Source organism: Emericellopsis cladophorae, assembly GCF_022114955.1.
Source record: "Emericellopsis cladophorae strain MUM 19.33 chromosome Unknown NODE_21_length_315015_cov_118_186755, whole genome shotgun sequence".
Taxonomy (NCBI): Eukaryota; Fungi; Ascomycota; class Sordariomycetes; order Hypocreales; family Bionectriaceae; genus Emericellopsis; species Emericellopsis cladophorae.
This window is the reverse complement of record NW_026250946.1, coordinates 178,666-201,608: the sequence shown is the minus strand read 5'-3', so window position 1 is coordinate 201,608 and position 22,943 is coordinate 178,666. Positions and strand designations below refer to the sequence as shown.

General features: G+C 54.1%; 8 protein-coding genes across 8 annotated transcripts; 4 read left to right on the top strand and 4 right to left on the bottom strand.

Annotated features, from left to right (window-relative positions):
- Positions 1-64: 64 nt before the first annotated feature.
- J7T54_001468 (Dicer-like protein-like protein) lies at positions 65-4,564 on the bottom strand (the record flags this gene model as incomplete). Its single annotated transcript, XM_051506349.1, has 5 exons — positions 65-1,329; positions 1,376-4,037; positions 4,128-4,176; positions 4,236-4,264; positions 4,313-4,564. 5 exons carry the CDS (start codon positions 4,562-4,564, stop codon positions 65-67), a joined length of 4,257 nt encoding a protein of 1,418 aa, XP_051362362.1.
- Positions 4,565-6,291: 1,727 nt separating this feature from the next.
- On the bottom strand, positions 6,292-7,223 carry J7T54_001467 (proteasome subunit alpha type-like protein; the record flags this gene model as incomplete). Its single annotated transcript, XM_051506348.1, has 4 exons — positions 6,292-6,929; positions 6,983-7,033; positions 7,098-7,117; positions 7,180-7,223. The coding sequence occupies 4 exons, from the start codon at positions 7,221-7,223 to the stop codon at positions 6,292-6,294; spliced, it is 753 nt and encodes a 250-aa protein (XP_051362361.1).
- Positions 7,224-8,222: 999 nt separating this feature from the next.
- J7T54_001466 (E3 ubiquitin-protein ligase MARCH4-like protein) lies at positions 8,223-8,768 on the top strand (the record flags this gene model as incomplete). Its single annotated transcript, XM_051506347.1, has 1 exon — positions 8,223-8,768. One exon carries the CDS (start codon positions 8,223-8,225, stop codon positions 8,766-8,768), a length of 546 nt encoding a protein of 181 aa, XP_051362360.1.
- A 994-nt stretch (positions 8,769-9,762) lies between these two features.
- J7T54_001465 (uncharacterized protein) lies at positions 9,763-10,629 on the top strand (the record flags this gene model as incomplete). Its single annotated transcript, XM_051506346.1, has 4 exons — positions 9,763-9,788; positions 9,860-9,879; positions 9,927-10,354; positions 10,411-10,629. The coding sequence occupies 4 exons, from the start codon at positions 9,763-9,765 to the stop codon at positions 10,627-10,629; spliced, it is 693 nt and encodes a 230-aa protein (XP_051362359.1).
- A 484-nt stretch (positions 10,630-11,113) lies between these two features.
- On the top strand, positions 11,114-12,879 carry J7T54_001464 (Sphingosine-1-phosphate lyase-like protein; the record flags this gene model as incomplete). Its single annotated transcript, XM_051506345.1, has 2 exons — positions 11,114-11,223; positions 11,280-12,879. The coding sequence occupies 2 exons, from the start codon at positions 11,114-11,116 to the stop codon at positions 12,877-12,879; spliced, it is 1,710 nt and encodes a 569-aa protein (XP_051362358.1).
- Positions 12,880-13,304: 425 nt separating this feature from the next.
- J7T54_001463 (uncharacterized protein) lies at positions 13,305-14,481 on the bottom strand (the record flags this gene model as incomplete). The annotated part of the gene is made up of 2 exons (XM_051506344.1): positions 13,305-13,533; positions 13,730-14,481. 2 exons carry the CDS (start codon positions 14,479-14,481, stop codon positions 13,305-13,307), a joined length of 981 nt encoding a protein of 326 aa, XP_051362357.1.
- A 1,741-nt stretch (positions 14,482-16,222) lies between these two features.
- J7T54_001462 (Pyruvate dehydrogenase-like protein) lies at positions 16,223-17,601 on the top strand (the record flags this gene model as incomplete). The annotated part of the gene is made up of 2 exons (XM_051506343.1): positions 16,223-17,484; positions 17,538-17,601. The coding sequence occupies 2 exons, from the start codon at positions 16,223-16,225 to the stop codon at positions 17,599-17,601; spliced, it is 1,326 nt and encodes a 441-aa protein (XP_051362356.1).
- Positions 17,602-18,226: 625 nt separating this feature from the next.
- Positions 18,227-19,173, bottom strand: J7T54_001461 (uncharacterized protein; the record flags this gene model as incomplete). Its single annotated transcript, XM_051506341.1, has 3 exons — positions 18,227-18,832; positions 18,884-18,952; positions 19,087-19,173. The coding sequence occupies 3 exons, from the start codon at positions 19,171-19,173 to the stop codon at positions 18,227-18,229; spliced, it is 762 nt and encodes a 253-aa protein (XP_051362355.1).
- Positions 19,174-22,943: the final 3,770 nt, after the last annotated feature.

The window sequence follows — 22,943 nt, the reverse complement described above, 5'->3', positions numbered from 1 at the left end:
GCTCACCACCACTCATAAATGCGTTAAAGTCATCAGTCATAGGCCCATGCCCTCCAATAAAGTCCTATTCCGTGGCCCTTGCCATAGCTTCCGCTCCAGCTTTCGAGGTCTTCATTTCGCCTTCGAGGATCTTGACCGCTTCAGTGGCTGCCTTGGTCTTGATCTCTTCTTTGGAAACACCATCAACGACGTGCGCAACCTCTCTATCGCCCACACAAATCGTACAACTGAAAGTCTGCTTCCCGGCCTCCTCGACGCTTGCTTCAACCGTATACCTGACCTTCTGTGTCACAGCAAGCATGCCAATGACTTCCTTGGGATGTCGGACGTGGACTCCATCGCGGATGAGGCGGTCGAGATATTTGAGTATACCCATTCCTCCTATAATGCCCTCGCAAACATCGATCGAGCCAGAATCGAGCCAGACTGCCCCCAAGATTGACTCGACAACGTCTGAAAAGAACTTTTTAGCCTGCAACTTTGCGAGTAGGGCCCAAGGATAATGAGTGCCATTCTCCATAGCGTCCAGTATATCCAAGCGTAGTTGGGCATGGCGTTCTTCCAGAGCCTTTTGTTCGACGCCGAGACTCAGGGATTCGAATCGCAAATACTTCCAGAGCGGCTTCACGACGGTTTGCGTCTGGAGATCGGAACCTTTGGGCTTTATCGTCTGCTCCGTTGGCAAGCCAAATTCGGTAGACTGAAACGCTAGGAAATCTCCGTTCACTGTAGCAGTCTTGAGAAGGTGCATTTGATCATGCGTCAAGGGCGGTTCCGCTTTGAACAGCCGGGAGACAATAATTTTGTCAAGTACTGCATCCCCGAGGAACTCAAGTCGGTCCAATGAGCGCTGTGCGTCGCTTGATGGGCAGGAAGGGTGGGTGAGAGCTTCTGCTGCCAGGGACTTCTTGTTGAAGGTGTAGCCCAAAAGCGCCTCAAGTTCTGCGAAATAAGCTTCGTTGATGGAAACGGGAGGCTGGAGCTCGAAGAGCTTGAGGCGGCTGACATCTGGATGTGGCCATTCCTGGTCGTCAATGAAGACCGCGAGGCATCTGGAAGCTTTTTGAATGCCTCCTTCACAGTACGATGCGCCGATCAGCGCCTCCACCACATCTGCCAAGGTTTTCGTCGACAGCTGATTGTCGATTTTTGGCTGTTGGTCACTGCTCATTGCTTCATCAACATAGATGGGTCGCCACTTGTGGCCCGTGAAAGGACGTGTCAGGATGTATTTAGCAAGCCCCTTTTCAAGAGCAGCACGGGATAGTCGAGCGTTTGAGACGAGTTGATCCTTTAGGTGCGAAAGATATCCTTCGGGCCAGTCGGGGTCTGTCATGCGTTAGCAATAGGTCTTTGTGATCGTCCGCAAACTCACGTAACGTAGCTGCCAGGACTGCTGCGCAGTATTTGAGAATCGAGTCACCCAAGAACTCCAACCGTTCGTACTGAAATGGTTCGTTCGCACTCCGTGTGCTTATAGCTGAGCGGATCAATCCGAGATTTGATAAGCCGATCGAGTTCAACAAGTTATTGCGCAGATGTTGCGTGATCAGCATGAGCTCCATCTCGTGCAGTATCGAAGGCAGAAGCCGCCCAAACTCGACATGGTTGATCGTGACTTCGTCTCTCATGCATGGTAGCGGAATTACATATCCGTACGGTTTTGTGCCCGTGGCATGATTTGCAGCGCAAGCCTGTGGAGGATGCAGGAAGTCGGCGTAGCGTGACCATTTTCTTACCACGGCGTATGGGACGTTGTCGGGTGCGAGGTCATACTCAAAGAAAGGACGCTGGACCGAATCTACAGTCGGTTTCGAAGGTAAGACTTTCTCAAAGATCCAAGGGGCCCCTGAGCCATCACGAAGCAGGTAACGGATTGGGTCCTCGGACGACTCTCCGACAAATGTCTGAGACCCTTTGTGCTCCAACGCTATGAAAGCGTCATTTGCGCTGACTTGAATGACGTGCGGCTTGTCGAGAACATCCCATCTGTGACCAAAGTTCATGGCTAAAAGAGCTGATGTCTGATCCTGCATGGACGACGTTTCGTCGGAGGACAAGCATCTGCCAGCAGTGGCCCGTAACTCCCAGGCAATATCGTAGCTCTTGTGGATCTTCATTGTGCGAGGTTGGTCAATGCGGGTAGGGAGAACAATATCGTATGTCCCCGTAACGTCGCCATGCTCATTGCAGCAAGTGAATGTGTACGCCCATCTGTCGTCCGTCGACTGCCAAGCTCTCGCAATGTCCTGCCAAGGCTTAAAAGGGGGCTCGATATAAGCCATCGGCTTTCTGGTCTCCAGCCCCGGCAACTGCTCTGGCTCGAATGGCAGCAGGTTCTCGTTGACGAGACCTTCGCGGTACAGGGCCGCATATGCTTGGAAAGCTGCGTCCTTGGTGGCATTCTTCTCGCTTTTCCAGTCCGACCGAATACTATCAGCTAGACGAACATGAGGCGGGATGAAGGAAGGCAAGTGTACGGTGCATGACATGAGTTTGTCGGACTTGTGCACCATGTAGTACGGACGAGCATCCACATACTCGCCCCTTGAAAGTTTGTGGCAGAAGTGTTCGAGATGAGATTTCGCCTCGTCAAACCCAATCTTGGCTCCCGTTGTTTTCGATCGAAGCGTTTCTTGGCTGCTCTCTTCGTCGCCGAGCTCTAGCATCTCAAGCGCCATAATCTCTCGCTCCTGAGCCTGGAGCTCGAGCCTCAGCGCTCCCTCCAGAACCTCCCATTTTTCGGCCATTTTCGGTGACTTGTCCGTGAAGATAACGATTTTGGAGCTGTGCATGCGCGCGCGGCCGCGGCGCTGTACAAAAGATTTGAGCGACTCAATGATATCAAAGCAGATGACAGTGTTGCAGTCAGGCACGTCAATGCCTTCTTCGAGGACGCTCGTGGTGATCAGAAGGTTGACTTGTCCGACGCGAAAGTCTTCCAGCACGGAGAGGCCCGGGTTGAGGTTACTTGAAAGGTCGCAGATGTTCTGCTTCTTGCTTTTGTGGTTCGACGTTCCAACCACAGCGCCGATGCGGTATCTCTCTTTGATCGGGGGACAAGCATTAAGTAGCTCATATAGCATGCTCACCGTCGCCCTTTCTTTCGCAAAGATCAGACAAACCGGCCAATCATGAATCTGCTGCACCTGCAGCAGCTCTTGTAAAAGCAAGCCTGCTTTGCCTGAGATATGAGTCGGGCATTTAGGTGGTTCAGGCGCATGCACGCGGCGAAAGGCGGCCGCCAGGTATTCTTTTTCCTGCGAAGACCACTCGTCAAATATCTGAGGCTGTACATTAAGGCATCTCAGAAACTCAGTGGTCGCTCGCCAGATGTACTGGTCAGCCGCCCACAAGCCCAGTTCCTTGGCGACAGTGACACAGCGCGCGTATGTGCTCCTGAGTTCGGTTTGTGAATATGTATTGCTCTTGCAGATTGCAGTCTCGAGGAGTTGTCTGTTCCTCGCCGATGGGTTGCTTAGCAATTTGAGAATGTATGGGTCAGACCTCAAATCAAGCTCTTGCCATGCTTTCTGCAAAGATCGCATGGAGGGCGTTGTTTCCTGGTGTTCGGGCTCCTCAAAGACAATGGGGTATAATCGTGGCTTGTTGACATACTTCAGCAGCTCCTCTCGATGAAGCGTTGGCCAGACGCAGCGAGCGTTCAACGTCGTTTCAAGATGCTCGATTCCTTCCATAGTTGCTCTGATACTCGGACTCGCGGTCAGGCCTAAGATGACTGGCACCGACTTGCCAGAGCACTTGCGCTCGTGGTAGAACCCGAGCATGATCTTCCGCCCGGCATCCTTCTTCACACATTTATGTGCTTCGTCGAAGACGAGGATGGAGAGCCGCCCAAAGGACACGAATTGTTCTCCATGGCACAGCGCGTCGTAGAGAACCTGCGGGGTGGACACAATAACCTGCGCGTCGCCCAGAATTGCTTTCCATGTGGATACTGTCCACGTCTCGAGCTCGAGATCCCCGGTCAGTAGCTTTACCGAATACGCTGGCAGCGAACGCTTGACCGCCTCGCACTGCTGGGCACATAGTAAGACCGTTGGGGCGAGAAACCAGGCGATCTACCCTTAGTGACTGTTGATTCAATTGAATTTTTGAACACTTACTTGTCGTGGGTCGCCGGTTTCGAGCTGCCTCTGCATTCTCTCGATGGCTCTGAAGAATGGTCAGCCATTTTCTTACACGATATCGCACGCGCTGGCATGGCAGCTTACATTCTTGTCTTCCCGCTCCCCGTCTCCATCTGTGGTTGTCAGATGGAGCCACCAGGAGGAGGCCCTTTATAGCTTACCGACACAATTACATTGCCTTTCATGCTCTCCAGAAGCATTTCTTGCTGGTAGGCACGCATGTCTGGCGACTCTGGTATCGAATCCTCAACAAGGCTGGTTTCGTCGGCGTTATCATCTGGACACGAGTCCCCATCGACATTTCCGGATTCTTCGAGCGTCAGACTGTCCAAAGACATGCTGTCCGGGCTTTCGCTGCGGGAAGACTCTGTAGAGTCACCCTCAAGAACGGGTGTGCAGATATGGAGAGACATGATTGCTAGTTGGACTCGATGAAGGTCTGCGGGTACCACGTCTCGGCGGTTGAAGCATTTGAGTGACCCGGACAAGAGACAGTGAGTCTTGATTGGGACTCAACGCAAAGTACGGTGCGGAAGTCCGAGCCAAGAGCACTCGCTTTGAGGCACGGTCGTCATCTTGTGTGAAGTGAACTGCAGGAGGCCGGGCAGAGCCATCAAAAAGCCAGGTATGCCTGTGTGGAGCGCTGCGCTCCGTGAAGCGGTTGGCTACAGGTAGTTGTCGTAGAGCGTTCACTGTTCGCCGTCAGATTTAGCTGTAGAAAATTGAGCGACAAGTGACAATCGATTGTGCTTGTTCCAGCGACGGACGACACACGCTCATAGGACTTCAGCCGAGTCAACGGCAACCGGAGCCATCACCCGACCTACCCGGTATGACCACCTTGATCATTCTGTCATGAGCTACGCACTATAGAATGAGGCTCTTTGCTGCAGGCTTCAATGCCTGGAATCAATTGGTCTTTGACCCAAATTTGATAGAAAGCGAGCCTGAAGATCTTACCGAGGCCCAAGTCATTTTGGAAAATGCATACGTCGAAGTCATTGCTATTTGGCCAGCCCACACGTTGGGTGAGACATTTCCAAATCCAAATATCTCGGATTGCCTAACCTTTATCCAGTACGAACAGATCAAGGCTTGCAACAAGCAGGCGCTTCGACCATCTTGCCAAGCGATGTATCGAACTTCGCCAATATCATTCTGAACGGAGCCGGGGAAGGATTGAGATTTGAGAACAAGACACATGGGTCGAGAATTCGCATTTTTACAACCTTCGGAACAGCCCTAGATGACATACAGAGAGACCAATGGGATTTCGACACCGCCATAGCGCAGGTCGCTTCATACGATGTGGGTTGGGTCTTTCTGTTCGACGATGGTTCGGTAAGCACTGTTGGTGACCCTAGATTTGCGGACTGCTTGGGCAGGGAAGTCACGGCAGAAAAGTACGTATCTTCTCCGTGGACTACTTGATGAGTATGACAGCTGACCACCAAAAGCCCTGCCGAGAGGCCCGCCAAGGTCTACGACTTGGATGGATTGGGAGAGCCTATTCGAAAAGTGGCAGCTGGGGGCTACACCGTCATGGCCTTGACACAATCGGGCAGCTTGTACGCATGGGGAGCGCAAGCACCAGGTTCGCACCGTCAACAACTTCCCATCACTTCTCTCAATGGGGTTCCCAACTATGTGGAAGTGGACGGTGATGTGGACATTCAAGATATCGCGGTTGGAGAGTGCCATGCCATAGCTCTGTCGACCGAGGGCGAGGTGTTTGTTCTGGGTGGCAACTGCAATGGCCAACTCGGGCTGGGACGAGCTGCCACAGACCATGTGTCGTCGTGGACAAAGCTGGTTATTTCTCTTCATCAGAGTGAGCGCGTAGCTGGCGTTTTTGCTGGCGCTCGATCATCATTTCTCCTAGCCGAAGAGGGAACGACCAATCCGTAGAGTGATTGCAATCCACGCTCTATTGAGCCACTGCAACTCTTTCTATTTTACATTGCCATGTATTTCCCAATGCGCTGTGTCGTCAAACGTATCATAGACTCGTCAAGTAATCCTCAATTTCCTGAGGTGTTAGCTTTCGGAACCGCGGGCCCTGGGCTCCTTCTACTCCAGCCACTCCAAGCAGATGATCCGCAGGTGCGCCGACAATGCCTTTCTCCTGATTAGCCTTGGTTCACGACCACTTATCAGAATCGAACCTACCAATCTCAATCGAGTCTCCGTTCATCTCGCCCTCAATGTTGTCTTTAAGCGTCAACAAGGCGATGTGAATGGCGTCCTCCAGCTCGAGCTCCTCTGAGTACCGCTTTTCCAAGAAAGTCTTGGCCTTTGTCGCACTCTTTCCGATAGCCGTCGCCTTCCACGGATAGTAGCTGCCAGATGGGTCTACTTGGTACAGCATGGGCCCGCCCTTGTGAATACCACCCGTCTTTGTGGTCTTCTTCTTCTCCCCCTCGGTATCCATCTTGTCTTCAACCTCTGCCTCTACATCAGGCTCGATGCCCTCGTCCCATCCGGCAACGAGCAAGCTGACACCATAAGGGCGGACACCAGCAGACTGGGTAGCCTCTTGCATGACGCGAGCGACATCCTGCACCAATATGCGAGTCGGGGGGTATTCGTTGTAGATTCGCTTGTAGCCCGTGTGAGACACCTTACGTGCCTTGTCGACTAATACTCGGTAATCGGGACCCATGCCAGAATACACCATGCCGATGTCGGGTGTTATGTTGCTGATTTTCGAAAGAGAGCTCTGGTCTGCGAGGGGCGAAGACGACTTCTTCTCAGTAGCAAGGACGATGCCGTTGGTAGCTAGGACCGTGGTCAGTAATGGCGGGTATGGAGGGGTCGTGCGTGGGACGAACCCTTGATGCCAAGGGCAGTGATGCCTTGGTTGACAGCATTGAGCGCATATTCTGTAGTGAAATTAGCATGTGTCGTCGAGAGAGGCTCGCTATCCCGGGAATGGGATGCCCTTACCAATCTGCACCAGCTTCCCACTGTGATTGTCATGTTAGCAAGGATGCGGTCATGAGCTGGGTAGTTCTGTGGGAGCTCATACCTTGGGGAGAAAGTGGTCAGAGAGAAAGAATAACGGTCCGCCATGATCAGTGAGGAATAGGTATCTGTGAGGAGGTGTCGCGGTCGCAAAGGCTGGGCGTGGTGAGGTCAAGATGCAGCTTTGGTATTTGCCCAACGCAGGTGAAGCTCTCCAACCCGCCAGTAGCAACAGGCAGTGAGCTGCCGCGTCTCTGGACCGCAACAGCGACAGACTGCGGGACACCAGGCACGAGAGCTGGGCCGGAAGCGAGGTTTATCCGGCCCCTGATGTCATTCACTGCTGCCTCCGCTGCTTACATGAGGTGCCGGAACAGCTGGTGATTGGCGGGCAGCAAATCGTTCTGTGGAATAGCCCGGCAACTTCTTCCCAAACAGCAAATTGAGCAACTGCCTAAAACAGGTGGCTTGTCTGTTCTGATCGGCTCCATGATGTTCTGTTGACACGACCTGCATGCATGCACACAACGACCGACCTCTAACTGTGTCTCCTCTTTCGCATTCCCTCACATTGCTCTCTAGGCTTTGACATGTCCTCACGCCGCGTTCGCTGAGGCCGCGCGGCACAAACTCTTACTTCCTCTCACGCAGGCTACATATACATCCCTCCACGCTCTGGCAAGACTCGAGCCTTCCGATATGGACACCCAGCCAACTTGGGACTGGTCTACAGCACAAGATGGCCTGAATGATGCCTCCACAAGCCATCAAAGCTCGAGACCGGAACAACCAGCCGACCAACCTCATTCTACGGGCACACGTGCGAGGTCCCATCGTCAACGTTATGGTCCGCGGTCCTGCCGTATATGTCTCGAAACCGAGCACCCACAGTTCCCTGAAACCTTCACCACGTTGGGAATATCTTCCGGTTCAGCAAAGCCCGTCTATCAATCCGACGATCCCGAACTCGGACGTCTGCTCTCGCCATGCAAGTGCAAAGGCTCGCAGAAGTATGTCCACGAAGGCTGCCTCAACGCGTGGCGATTAGCCAATCCAGGTACGGCGCGGAATTTTTGGCAGTGCCCGACTTGCAAATTCACATATCGAATGTCCCGGCTCAGTTGGGCAACCACCCTAAGTAACAAGTCCACCCGGATTGCACTGACCATCGCTGTTTTGATCACTGGTCTATTTGTGCTGGGGTACATTGCCGATCCGCTCTTCGACTTGTGGTTTGACCCTCTGGGTACCTTGACTGACGGTGTTGCAAGTGTGTTGACCGACATTGAGGGCCTGAACCAGCCCTTCGCCGAGGCGCCACAGACTTGGACAGAGCACTTTGCCAAGGGGTTCTTCTCTCTCGGGTTGGTCGGTCTCGTCAAGAGCATGTTTGCCATGTCGCCCTGGCAGTGGTTCTACTACCGCGGTGGCGGTCTGATGGGCGGCCGACGACAAGGCACAGGTCGAGCCCGGGCGGAAAACTTGAGCTGGTTATTTATCCTCATCGGGGCTGTCACCTTCCTGATGGCAACGTGGCGGTTCGTCGGAGCCCTGAGCGAGCGCTTGTTGAAGAATGTCAGCGACCGAGTCATGGACGTAAACGACGACGATGCAGACGATGATGAAGCAGATGAACACGAGAAAGATGAGTGAAGCAGAGGGCTCGGTGAACTTGGATCCAACTACGTGCGCTCCGTTGGGCGCCCTGCATACCTTTAAGTTGTCTTGAGCTTGCTCTCCCGTATCGAGACGACGTGTCTGTGTGCAGAGATCAAGGCTCCTTTCATGCTTGGACTCGGGTCGTTTTGATCTCTTGTCCGATAGCAGGATTGGGAGATGTCAAAGTCCGTCAACGTGACAGACGACCTTGGTCGTTTTCCGTCCGTAGACAGCAGTCGTCCACTAGGTACACCTGTACAGAGCGGTGAGCGGATGACCTCTTTCAGGGCTTGACACATTTTCATAGCGCTATGTACCATCAATGCATTCGCGATTTGATCCGTGCCATTTGCCATTGTGTGCCCGAAGTGCCAATTTTGACGAAGGGTACTACCGTGCTGATGCACTGGCGCAAGTCATTCATCATTCATGCTACATGAGCCCTAGGATTTGAAAAGTGGAACCCGGAACCTCCAATCTCATTACGACCGCGACCGTCCTGCGTGGGCTGTCGCATAAAAGCTTCCTGACGCAACATGGACGAACGAATTCGTATTGACTTGTCACGCTCTTCCTTTGACTCTGTCCCTTGACATTCCCTGTCAGAGCCGATCATATTGTTGCTCTTTAGTTACGCAGTACTGGCATTGGGCGTTGTCGTCCACGCTACGCTGATAGCCGCCTTCCGAGGGCAGCCCTCCTGCTGCGAAACCATCCCGCGACATCGGCGTCGATTTCTGAATACTGTGTTGAAAGAAACTTCGAAAGGCGAGCTGTCGCAAGTCGACGCCGTCGGGTGCGTCTCACACAATGCATTTTGCCTACCCCCCTCGAAAGAGCTCGGATCCCCCACCGTTTCGGCCACGATCGACGAGATTCCCTTTATTGCGAAAAGCGCGACTTCGAACGATAAGCTTGATACTTGTAGCGATACTAGGAATTTTTTGGCTACTCTCCGGCCGGAGTCGACAGGAGGTCTACCAGGAGCATGTTCCCACAGGGGAGCCTTCCATCGTGATTGTGACGGTCATCGACCCCAAGAGCTACAGCGCATCGTACTTGAGGTCCGTGCAAGAGAACCGTAGGCAGTACGCAGAGAAGCATGGTATGATCCGCGCTCTACAGTTGGGTTTATGGGCTGACGGGGAAAAGGCTACGAGACGTTCATTGTGGAAGCCCAGGACTACGATACGAAAGGCTACCAGCAATCCTGGGCCAAGGTGATGGCTATGCGACATGCGTTGACGAAATACCCGGATGCGAACTACATCTGGCACCTCGACCAGAATGCTTTCATCATGGAGCCCTCGCGAACGGTGGAAGAGGTCGTTGCCGATCCTCGCGTCCTCGAAAGCTTGATGATCAGGGACCACTCGGTCGTACCGCCGGACAGCATCATCAAGACTTTTCAGCGTCTCAAGGGCCAAGAGGCCGCCATGATTGTCAGCCAAGACAACGACGGACTAGTCGCAGATAGTGTATTGCTGAAGACGGGCGACTGGGCGCGATTTCTAACAGAGACGTGGATGGATCCATTGTACATGTCGTATAACTTCCAGAAGGCAGAGAGGCATGCACTGGTAAGTTCAATGGCAGTCGGCTTCCAGCAAGCACTCTTTGATTAACACGATCGCAGGAGCACATTGTGCAATGGCACCCAACGGTGTTGTCCAAGCTTGCGCTGGTCCCCCAGCGGACAATGGCGTCGTACGCTCACACGAACCTGGGTGAGGGCTACCGAGAGGGCGATTTCGTAGTCATGCTGAAGGGATGTACCGTCACGGGTGAAAGCAGCTGCGAGCGAGAGTCTCAGTGGTATTGGCAGCGGTTTCGGGAGTTGATAGTCCAGATGTAGACGACCCATTGTGGCCCAGCCTTTGAATTGCCCACCAGATGATCAAAAGTCCCCTTATCCAGAGACCTGGAATGAGGTCCCCGCGGAAACCTGCGGCGAGTCGCGACGAGATTGATGTTGGACGTGCTCTGCAGCCGTCCGTGTTGCGCGCGCGCCCCGATGCCGGGGCCCGCGGGTTCCGACGTTGCGCGCACCGCGAGTGGCATCTGCGTCGTTGGTAATGATGAGTTGATACAATCGCAGCACTTTCTTGTACGTATCGCCATGCGTCTAAACCCCTGTTATCAAATCGCAACCCTCGGCTAGCCGGCATTGGCGCATGTGATGACCTGATAGTGCCTGGCTAGGAAGTGGTACAAGGCCACAAGCCTCTCCCCACTCCCAGCTTTCTTCTAGACGTCCACCTCATCATGTAACGAGCTCGAACCTCTACCAGGCATATATTCCACAACCCATACCGGTACCGCTTGAACAGTTGCCCAACATGCCGGGTTCTTCGAGGATGCCTATCAGTCTTCGGGGTAGTCTTGACTCCGTCAAGAAGAGGAAGCCCAAGATGTCGTCACTGTCGCTAGGAATGATTAACCTCGACCTGTGAGTCTCATTTGGTGTCTGTTCCTCTGCTATGTATGGCTTCTGACCAGGCGCAGCATTCGAAACATTGTCTTCTTCTTCTTCGTCCTACGATGGACGCGCCGTACCTGGTGGAAGCTCAAGGGACGCGGTATCATCGGCGCTCTCCTCGAGCTGTACCACGACATTCGTCGCATCGCATACGGCTACTTCCTCCGCGCACCTGGCGTGCGTAGCCAGGTGCAGAAACAAGTGCGCGAGTCGCTCTCCAAGGTGGCCGACAAACTCATCACGACCGACATGACGCGCCACCTCGTGCTGCCCAAGGAGGGCATGGCCGAGGAAGCTGTCCGGGCCGAGCTCAAGCAGCTCGCTGACATGGACCATACGCGATGGGAGGATGGCTTCGTCTCCGGCGCCGTGTACCATGGCGAGGAGAAACTGATGCAGCTTCAGACGGAGGCGTTTGGCAAGTTCACGGTCGCGAACCCCATTCACCCTGATGTGTTCCCCGGCGTGCGCAAGATGGAGGCCGAGATCGTGAGCATGGTGCTCAACCTGTTCAACGCGCCACCAGGTGCGGCCGGCGTGTCGACCGCAGGTGGCTCGGAGAGTATCCTCATGGCCTGTCTGTCCGCGAGGCAGCGTGGGTACGTCGAACGCGGCATCACCGAGCCCGAGATGATCCTCCCCGAGACGGGGCACACCGCGTTCCGCAAGGCCGGCCAGTACTTTGGCATCAAGATCCACCTCGTGGCGTGCCCTGCGCCCAGCTACCAGGTCGATGTTCGCGCCGTATCGAGGCTCATCAACAGCAACACCATCATGCTCGTGGGGTCGGCGCCCAACTTCCCCCACGGCATCATCGACGGCATTGCTGCCCTGTCAAAGCTCGCACTGCGCAAGAAGCTCTGCCTCCACGTCGACTGCTGTTTGGGCTCGTTCCTCGTGCCCTTCCTCGACAAGGCCGGCTTCGAGACGCAGCTGTTTGATTTCCGCCTCAAGGGTGTCACGAGCATCAGCTGTGATACGCACAAGTATGGCTTCGCGCCCAAAGGCAATTCCACCGTGCTCTATCGCACGTCTGAGTTGCGGAAATACCAGTACTTTGTCTCGCCTGACTGGTCTGGTGGCGTCTACGCGTCACCAGGTATCGCCGGTTCCCGCCCTGGCGCCCTGATCGCGGGCTGTTGGGCCAGTCTCATGTCGGTCGGCGAGTCCGGCTACGTGGATGCGTGTGTGAAGATTGTTGGAACGACCAAGAAAATCACCGATTCGATCCGCGAGACGCCGATCTTGGGTGGTGAGCTTGAGATTATTGGTAAGCCGCTGGTGTCGGTTGTAGCCTTTACAGCCAAGAACCTCGACATCTACGACATTGCCGACGGTATGAGCGGCAAGGGATGGCACCTCAATGCTCTGCAGAACCCTCCCGCCATCCATGTGGCTGTGACGCTGCCCATTGCCAAGGTCTGGGAGAGACTTGTGTCCGACCTTGAGTCTGTGGTGGAGACGGAGCGCGAGAAGGAGCGCGTTCGCATCGTGGAGGGCAAGGGAGCCAAGGGCAAGGCCGTGGGCGACTCGGCAGCTCTCTATGGTGTAGCTGGATCCTTGCCGAACAAGAGTGTGGTGGTGGATCTCGCGAATGGCTTCCTGGATTTGCTATACAAAGTATGATGGACTGCGGGGGACACTTCTGTTTGTTTATATTTCGAGCGCTAGTTTTCCTGACAAATTGTTTTTGTGGTTTGGGTCTAGCATACAGCATACCATCCCTTCTTGCTGTATGGAACCATTGTGCCATGGATGTGTAGTACAGATAATATTTGTGACTCAGTCGCGAGGACCTTTCATCGAGAGAGTAGTGTATTATGAATTGGTCCAATTCCACGAATAGGAGCTGCTGACGCCAGATCCATTGCTTCTGTGTCAAAAGTCTGCCATTGCATCCCCATCTCCCCAGTCCAAGGCTCGTGGTATCGTCCGAAAGAACAAAGCAGAAAGGTCACATGGCGTGCGTGAAATGAACATAACGAAGGAGAAAGAAGTATAAGAGAATTCGTTACTCCGGCCAGTCATACACATGGGTATCGTAAAACATCTCATCTTGTGAGTGATGGCGTCACGTCTCCTAAGCCGTGGCCATTGTGATAGCCTTGCTCCATGCTGCGGTTGAGTCGCTTCTTCCGCAAGGTCTGGTATTCCTTCTTGAAAGAAGCGATGCAGCGCTGGATATCTGGATCGGGGTTTGGCGGCAACTGTACCTCGACTGCTTTGAGGCAGATGCGCAGGTGTTGTATCTCGTCGTCGTTATCTCGGAGCTCCCCCTCGCTGTTTGCGTGTCAGGTGTCTGCAACGGAGAGTGTGGTGTCAAATGACGGCAAGAAGTTCGGTCTTACAGGTATGATATGCGGTCTTGTAGGAACATGATACGTTGAGCAGCACGTTCGGCGCGCTCGATCAAGAGATCGTGAATATGCTGTCGCACAACGAGTCAACAACGAAAAGCAACAAATATGAGGCCAACTGTACATTTGACTCTTCCTGCCGTGCTTTGAGGTTACCAACCACAGTGGCGAGCTCTTCATTGAGCTTTGTAGCCTCGGAGATGATCTTATTCAGCTGCCGTGGTGTTAAACCCGGTTTCTGTACTTCCTGGGTCACTTCGGGCTCGAGCGCAGGCTCTGATTCTCTCATCATGAGGGATGCCGACAGATTGGAGAACCGTGAACGGTACAATGACGAGTCGGGTGAGCTCGCCAGCGAGCCACCAAGATCGCTGTGGCTCCGTACCACGGCACGTTCCGACTCAAGGCTACCTGGTCGGCGGTGATGCGGCGAGGAGAATCTACTCCGGGGCGGCGACTGCGCAACGGCCTTTTCCATCTGACCCAGCTGACTTGTCAAGGCGTGCTCGTCAATCACGCCATCGCTGGTGAGCTGCTGTGCGAGGTGGCTCAACCGTCGAGCCAAGGCTAAACGGCTGGAAGACCTCGACACGCCGTCATGCTGGTCATGTGAGCTAGAGAGAGACAGCTCCCGCTGTAGGGAACTCATCACACCACAAGACGCCCCGGCGGATGACGAGCCAGCGCTGGGGGTCGACATGAGACGAGGCGGCGGCGTGGCGGGCAGTCCATTATGATGATTCCTTGACTCATTGCTGCTCCTGTCGGAGCTGTGACTCGTCGCCGTTTTTCGCCTCGCCATGCGCTGCTCATGGAGGGAGTTTTGCCTCGAGTGCCGTGGAGGATCATGGTCGGATTGGCGGTCATCCATGGCAAGACATCGGTGACCTGACGGCGCCACATTTGCTGCGCTAGCTTTGCGATAAGAGAGCACAGCAGGAAACAGAGTACAGACCACAGGAGAAGCACAGCGCACCAGGCGACGAGGAGGGCAATAATGCGCGGGTGCGAGTGGTGCTGTGCGGAGCCTGAACCTGGAAGAGATGGATGGACGTGATGTTCCCGTCACTTCACCGACAAACACCAACAAGAACGTGGCTGAGGAATTATAGGTACAGCGGCTGGCGCTACCCGTAGCCGCAGAATTAAGCTACACATGTCTGTGCCCAAAACAGCAGACAAGCGCCTGCTCTATTCTTTCACCACACCATGAGGTAGAGTGCTAACAAGGAGCTGAACTTGGGTCGAAGGATTGCTTGCTGAAATTCGTCGCAACAAAGCAAAAAGAGTATTTTGACATTGCGGCAGACACGCATTTAGGTTTTGATGCGCATAGTAAGAATCCTATCAGCGTCGGCCCCAGCGTCTGCACTTTCTCACTACCAATGTGATAGCAATGATCTCCCCAGCGTCGGGATTGACACGTGATTGTGGGGATCGGTCCAGTTGGAGAAACCTTCAGTTGCGCTCGAGTCATTTATTGCCTAACATATGAACCTCCTCATCATGCGCAAAGACGGTTTGCAATGCCAAAAGACCGGAGGATGCGCTCAGTCGACGATGTGCTGCAGCCGTTGATGCCGTCCGTCAGTCGGGGCTGGTCTTTGCTGTTTGCGGATACGTACTGTCTGCTCTCATCCACGACTGGACGGCCAAGGTGACTGAGTTGGGGTACGTTAGCAGCATGGGTCGAGCAACAAGGTGAATCCAAGCATTCTTCAAGCATCTAGAAAACAAGTGAGGGGAATAGATTACCAAGAGAATCTTTACCCAGCTATCTTGGGTACTATAAGGGCTGGAAACCCCTCTTCTCGAGGTACTGGTTGTTGATCTATCTAACGTAGCGCGCCAGCTTAAGCCGTCGGTCAAGGCAAACTGGATCCCCTCACATCCCAATGCTACGGATGGATGACGCTGGACAAGGTCAAAGCCCAGGGCAGATCGACATGGACTATTCATGCCGGGGAAAAGCGCACCAAACGTGCTGGCCGAGACCAGCTAAACGGATGGAGGCACCTTGTAGAATGCCTCCCAGGTGACCCCCGCTTGCCCGCAGCGTCATGCTCTCCAGTCCAGCCCAGTCCTGTCCTGTCCTGTCCTGTCCTGTCCTGTCCTGTCCTCCCCGGTCCCGGCCCATCGTGGACGACTCATTCCTCTCGACCTTCAAATCCTCGCCTTTCTGTGCCAGTGTCCGCCGTCCCCTTTTCTCCAATTGCCTTGCGTCACTGATCTCGATTGCTTCCTCTGCTCCGAGTCGCTTTTTGTTCTCGCCAACGACGCCTTGGGTTCCTTGATTTGTCCAGTCCAAGCCGTATTCGTCCGTGGACTGCCTCGGCTTTCCAAGCGCTGCTGCTGCCGTGGGGCCGAACTCGACTCCAAACAACTCCCACAAGAGTGCACGCGACACACATGCTCACAACACTCACATCTAGTACCATTGTACTTTTGCGACTTACCTGCGCGCTCGGACACCTGTGCACGCATTTCATTTAGAAGACGAGTACGCCCTCGGTGCTCCAATGACGAGATCATAGACCTTGCCGTACGGGTAGTTTCGGGTATTCCCATCTCGAAGACCAGTCACCAACGAGCCAGCCAGCCAGCCAGCCACCATGTCGTGGAAGGCTTCAGAGCGCCTGATGGATACCATCAGGCACTATGCCAGATTCCCAGCCACGGGCGTCAGCCTCCGACAGATGGTCCAATTCGGCGAGAGACCATCCACGGGTACCCTCTTCCGTGCCTCACAGTTCCTTGCCGAGGAGCTTCCCATCCGACTGGCGCACCGAGTCCAGGAGCTCGACGACCTCCCCGATGGCCTCAATGAGATGCCTTCGGTCAACAAGGTCAAGGACTGGTATGCGCAGTCCTTTGAAGAAATCACACAGCTGCCGCGGCCCAACCTGCCAGCGGACGTCCGATCGCGCCTCACAAAGCCAGCCAAACACTACGGACGCAATACCCTCAAACTCTCCGAAGCCACTCCGAATCCGTCCCTTGGTGAGGGCGACTCTTCGGGCTGGGGAGGTCTCCACGCCAGTGCCAACGGCCAGGGCGCCAACAAGACCAAGTCGCTGTCGAGACGGTACTTTGCCATGGTGGATGACACCTCCGAATGGCCTCCCGAGCTACAGCTATACAACCAGCGCTTCGCACAAACCCTCCACGGCATCAAGAGGAGGCACGACGGCGTAGTAACCACAATGGCCCAGGGCATCCTTGAGTACAAACGACAACGGCAGCGCATGCAAATCAACGAGTCCATACAGTCCTTCCTCGACCGCTTCTACATGTCCCGTATCGGCATACGCATGCTCATCGGCCAGCACATTGCCCTGACGGACCAGAGTCGGCATCGCGACCCGAGCTACGTCGGAGTCATCTGCACAAAGACAAATGTGCAGGACCTCGCCCAGGAGGCCATTGAGAATGCGCGTTTTGTGTGCGAAGACCACTACGGCCTGTTTGAGGCCCCCCGCGTCCAGCTCGTCTGCAACCCGGATCTCAACTTTATGTACGTCCCGGGGCACCTGTCGCACATGCTCTTTGAGACGCTCAAGAACTCGCTTCGCGCTGTGGTCGAGGCACACGGCGAGGACAAGCAGGAGTTCCCTGTCACAAAGGTCATTGTCGCCGAGGGGAAAGAAGACATTACAATCAAAATCTCGGACGAGGGTGGCGGCATCCCTCGCAGCGCGATCCCCCTCGTTTGGACCTACATGTACACCACCGTCGACCGCACGCCCAGCCTAGACCCTGACTTTGACAAGAGCGACTTCAAGGCACCCATGGCTGGCTTCGGCTACGGTCTACCCATATCGCGTCTGTACGCGCGGTACTTTGGCGGTGATCTGAAATTGATCAGCATGGAGGGGTAAGTTTGTGTCAAACAATTATTGATCGTGGGCAACGGCTAACAACAACTAGCTACGGAACGGATGTGTACCTCCACCTCAACCGACTCTCCTCGTCGTCGGAACCCCTACAATAGGAATTATACACCGCCGGGACATCCTCGATCCCCTTCATCTTACGCAAACGACTCAAAGACCGGGAAATTACGGAGCGGAGACAGGTGGGCGATGCCCAGGCGGTGGTGAACGCGGAACCCGGCCCCAGGGATGAGGCTGTCATATAAGTGAGTCAATGGGCGAGCGGCAGCAACGTCAATGTTCCACTGGGCATACAAAGAACAAGGAGAGTGTGTAAACATATACCACGGCTCTCGGACATATTTTTGCCTGTTGCAAAGAGCACCTCGACCACTTGCACGTCATTCAACAACAGCATGGTTTGGCTATCTTTTGTGGATACACAAGTCGATGGAGCTCAGAGGAGGTAAATTCGGTGGCAATGGCAAGGAGCTGGTCCACAGGCGTCAGGAGCAAGTGAGTAGGAACTCATAGGTTCGAATTTGGCTATTATCTCTGCATCATCCTCTTCGTTCTGAGCACGACCATTGCTCAATCAGATCGTACAGGTGATTTTGCTGACATCCACACGAAATACAAAGAATGGAGAGGTTCTTCTTCGCTTCCCTCTTGAGCTTTCTTACTGCTTCCGTTGCTCTCTGGGGCTGATAAACGCTCAAGCGGTTCCAACCTTTCAGTTTAACCTCAGTAGCCACGAGGTGCCTTTGCCGGCTTCGCCCACTTTCTGCCAGGCTTGTCTTCGGCGCCGCTAGCCTGCGTGTCGCCTTGCGGCTTGCCCATCCGTGTACCAGCCGAGGCGGCTTGACCTGGGCGTCCACTGCTTTCGTTCGAGTTCATGGACGGGGTGTAGTCAGACATAGAGGCTGAAGCGACTGTCGACGGCTGGCGTACACGCTGTTGGCTTTCGCCATTCGGGCCGTAGGCGTTGTACGTCTGACTGTTCCAGTTCTTAATATTCTCCTTCTCTTTTCTCACAGTCGTCGCCGTCGAGATACTTCTCGCCGCCGTGCTACGAAGGTGCGGTGGTAAGCGCTGCTGACCCGTGCCAGTGCTCGTTGTCGCGCCCCCGGCTTCCGAGCTCGCGACCGAGCCAGCGGTTGAGGGGGTGTTGGGGCTTTTCACGCGGTGCTGTAAGTGCGGAGGCAGCTTGCGAGCGGGTGCGCTGCTCACGCTCGGGGTGCTACCTGCGTAGTTCCGGATGCCTGCTTTGGACACTCGGTCATCACGCTCCTCCTCGGGGTCCCTGCCGCGATCTTCTGCGCCGACACTGCTGCGGTTGGTCACCGAAGCCTATCTTCCGTTAGTCGCACTCTTAAGAAGTATGATTGTGGTGATACGTACCAGAGGCGCCAGGCTCGGCTCGTTCCAAACTGTCTCGCTTCCACCCCAGGCTAGGCCAGTTTCCTCCTCCTAGGAGACATGACCCGTAGCCAAAGGGCAAGAAGGGATTTCGGGCTCCTGTATTTCGGTCCAAGCGACGCATCGCTTGCAGCACTGGCAGTGTCAGTAGTTCCTATCAAAAAAATCCCGGAAGTCGAACTGACTGGGTCGTCCATCTTGCGCTGCTGCTTGGAAAACTGATCATAGGGCTGTACAAGACCGCACTGGTCACATCGTATCTCGTCAGGCATAGTGAGGACCGGCGGCAGAGGCTTTCGGGAAAATGTCTGTGTTGAGTGATGTGAAAGAAGGGGGGAGGGGGCTGCCTGTAGGTCGAATGTGAAGAGAGAAGATGCCGTGGGAGGTACAGATACACCAGTACCTTATATGGCTATCCTCAAGGCAACAGCAAACGCCGTAACTTCCTCATTGACCGATGTTGCGTGTTTAGCCTGCTGCCTTGGTTTAGATCAGGCAGCGGTCACGCTCGCACGCTGATCTTGACGCAATGATCAGACGGTTCTTCATATGTTCAAGGCGCTTTGGAGTTAGACATTCGGCAAATCTATCCGTTGCTTGCCATGGAGCAGGATCCTTATCACTGCTATTGTTTACTCATTTGAGAGGGTATTCAGACAACCCGCAGCAGTTCACAATTATCGTGCGATGGCAATCGTTTATCTCCCACTCCGCGACTGCAATCCTCCCCCTACTTGATAGTGCTGATAAATGGCATCTTCTAGCCGGTGATCACGGTCATACCAGTTTTGCAGCGTTCGTCCGGGTCACTCGGTGGAGCCAAGTTGTAAAGATCCTTTACACTTGTTTGAAGATCTTAAGGGACCGAGCCGATTCGCTGTATGCGGTCTTGGAAAAAAAATGACATGCCTGGTCATTAATCAATGGTTTCCCCGCACAGCAGTCATGTATCATATGCCTTGGGATGCTCCGTTGAGCCGTCCTGTTGGGCATTCATGCCATGATGCCCAATCTCTACTTGCATGCTGCCAGCTCTCTGGGTTTGTCGTTTTTCATGAGATGCACGCTTAACACATCACATGATGCAAATCAGTGATTAGTTTCGCTAATAATTCCAATGCCCAAGTGCTGAATCTTAAGTTACTGCAGATTTGGGTGCACCAGAGTCAAATCGTTTGCTCTAACTTTGGAAGGACATTGATAAATATTTATGCTCCTGCGTATGACTGATGGATGACAACGATGCTCATTGACACATGCTTAACCTCTAGCCCCACCTCCGTAATCATATGAGAAGGTTTGAGCCGTGCTTCAACTTATGAATACTTTGTCTAGAGCGGACATCACAAGCAAGACATCTGTAGTGTGATTCGTGATAAGAACGCCGGTACCGGGTAAGCGGTTCACCGCTCTTTCATGGGCATCGTCGCCCACGCAAGTTCAAGCGCTGCGCTGTTTATTGTTTAACTCGAGCAGGAAACCAAGCAACCATGGTGTTCAATCTATTATTTGAGACAACCGCTCTGTTGCTATTCCTGCACTATTGTGCAGTATTCACCCAGATGTACGCCAACAGCCAACCTTACGCATGCCTACTTCTACTTCACGGGTGGGGGCGGCTGCGGCGCGGTCCGTTGCCTTCAGAGGCACCTAAAAGCGCCCGCGACTATCGAGCGCCAAAGCGCGGCTGATATCAACTCCAGGATGATATGTGTTTGTGTTCTGGAGTCTGTGCTGGACCCTTTGGATTTTCAGTAAAGCCCTGAAAGGCCCCTGATGGCGGGCAGCGTCCAACCATGACCAGGGCGTCATGTTTCAACCATCTGGCGGTCGACCGCGCCCGTGAGCTCGATCCCGTGCATGACCCTGCCTGTCAATGCAGCTCGGCACCCTTGCAGATGATGTGCGGTAAGCCTTCAGGACCGTTCGTGTTGCTTTTTTTTCTTTTTAGCAGAAGAACGCGAGGAATAGGTACTTAGGCTGTCAGCCTACCACAAGGGACCGCGAGTCGCGAAATGCATGTGCTGCTTGTGCGCAGACTCATCAGTCAGTTTCTGGCCACGCCCCATGGACAAATAAATGTCATGTGATCTCAAGCCAGAAAGGCTGGGCTTCGTTGGCTCTGCATTCCTCCGAACCGTCTGACTGGCTGTCGGCCTGTGGGTGGCTGCGTGGCTGATCAGTACATGTAAACTTGTTACAGGAGCAAAAGGACGCGCGACGCGTGTGCCTTGAATGTGATAGTAGCTACGTCAATGCGCGGCACGGCGCGAATGTGATCATCAGGGAGCGAGCACAAAGTGGCGAATTCTCGCGACCTGTACGTACCTACGCAGGCGGTACGTTACCTGCTTGACCCCAGGCTGTCCCCAGCACAGGTGACCCTGACGCGTTCCCTACAGCCTTAGTAAGCTTCTTCACTCCCGAGGCGATCGCGAGACATTTGTTGTGAGCTACGAAAGCCAGCCTCGGCTCTCCCTCCCCCCTCTTCAATTAAACCCAGGTCTTTTTCTCGCCCTCGTTGGGCGCTGAAAGGAGTTGCTCGCTGGCGGGGTGTTTCTGTGGCCCCAGGAGTTCGTGCTCGTGCCTGTTGCCGTTGCGACCAGCTTGCAAGGTAAAAGATTGCGAAGTGACTTCCAAATGATCCCCACAAACACTTACGCTGTCGAAGAAGTTGATTGATTGCTGTCGGCTCCTCCGGCTTGATCAGGCTTAGACCATCACGGGGAATTGGTCCCGTCAAATGGGAGACTATCCGACCCTGGCAAGCCTTGGCTCTGTGGCGTGAGCTGGCAGCCTGGCATCAGAAGAGTCTGAAGTTCGGATATCATGGTGGGATTCATCCGTCACCGTCACTCGGTCGACAGTCGCACAAGTTTTTCCGAGCTGTTGATGTTAACGCTTGGGGTTCGGCGTGATATGCTATGCCATTTTGCCCATCAAAGGTAATGCGGCTAAATCCTCTGCACGATGACCAGTATTACTTATCGTATTGCAGCAAGCAGACTAATTCCTCGCCCGAAAAGGCTAAAGAAACAGAGCTTGCGCTGATTGGGGTCGGTACCTGCGTTATCCCAGCTCTTGGTCCCGCTTCAATTCTTCTTGTTCCTTGACTTCCTTTTGCTGGCCCCACTCGCAGTAGGCAAATTGGGCAATTTGACTCTCCCATGCATCCCTGTCCACGAGTAAAATTGGTTCGCCCCTTGAAGGGGTCCCAAGTACTGCGCGGAGGACGGGAGGCCCGTGAATTAGGGCCCATTTGCGCCCCCGTCAGGCGACCCTTGGGGGCTTGTCGCGAGACTCATTTCACCGCCGGGAATGACTGGCTGCGGGGACTTGCAGAGACAGTGGATGCCATTGCAATGGGAGAGATGGAACTTTGTTGGTGCAGAATGATGAAGATTTAGCTAAAGCTCAGACACAAAGATTGTTACGGAGTGGACAGCGACTAATTAATTTTTTAATTTTTTCATTCTCACTAATAACATTATGGATATCAACCGATTGGAAGAGCGTTTGGGACGCTAATACGTAGTACTTGTGTGTGGGCAGCTGTTAGTGAACAAAATAGCCCAGTTGGGCTTGCATAGCACGGCAGTGCACACCTTGCGCATCGATGCTTTTCTCGCAGTACCGCATCTTCTCAAACTCTGCTTCCAAGAAGAAGAAACTCAGAACATGATGCATCCAGTCCTCACTGTATGTATTCATCATCAATGGGCCAGCGCTGGCCTCCAGTCATTGCCAGCTGTGGTTGTACGAGAGCCCGTGGCCCCCGCCACCTAACAGACTACGGACGTGACTGAATTGCTGGAGCCCCACACGGGTCCGCTCAGGCTGGGTAACTTTGGAAAGAGCCACCCAGTCCCAGGGACCGAGCGGCGAGCGGGAGGTACCTGTCAGACAGCCCGGCCCGCCCCCCTTTACCACTGTCCTTCGTACCTTACCAAAGTACTAATCACTGGGCAGCTCCATCCGTCTGATTCAGGTCCCTCGCCTGTCCGCTCACTCCATTCTCCTTTTCCAGCTTTCTTCTTCACCA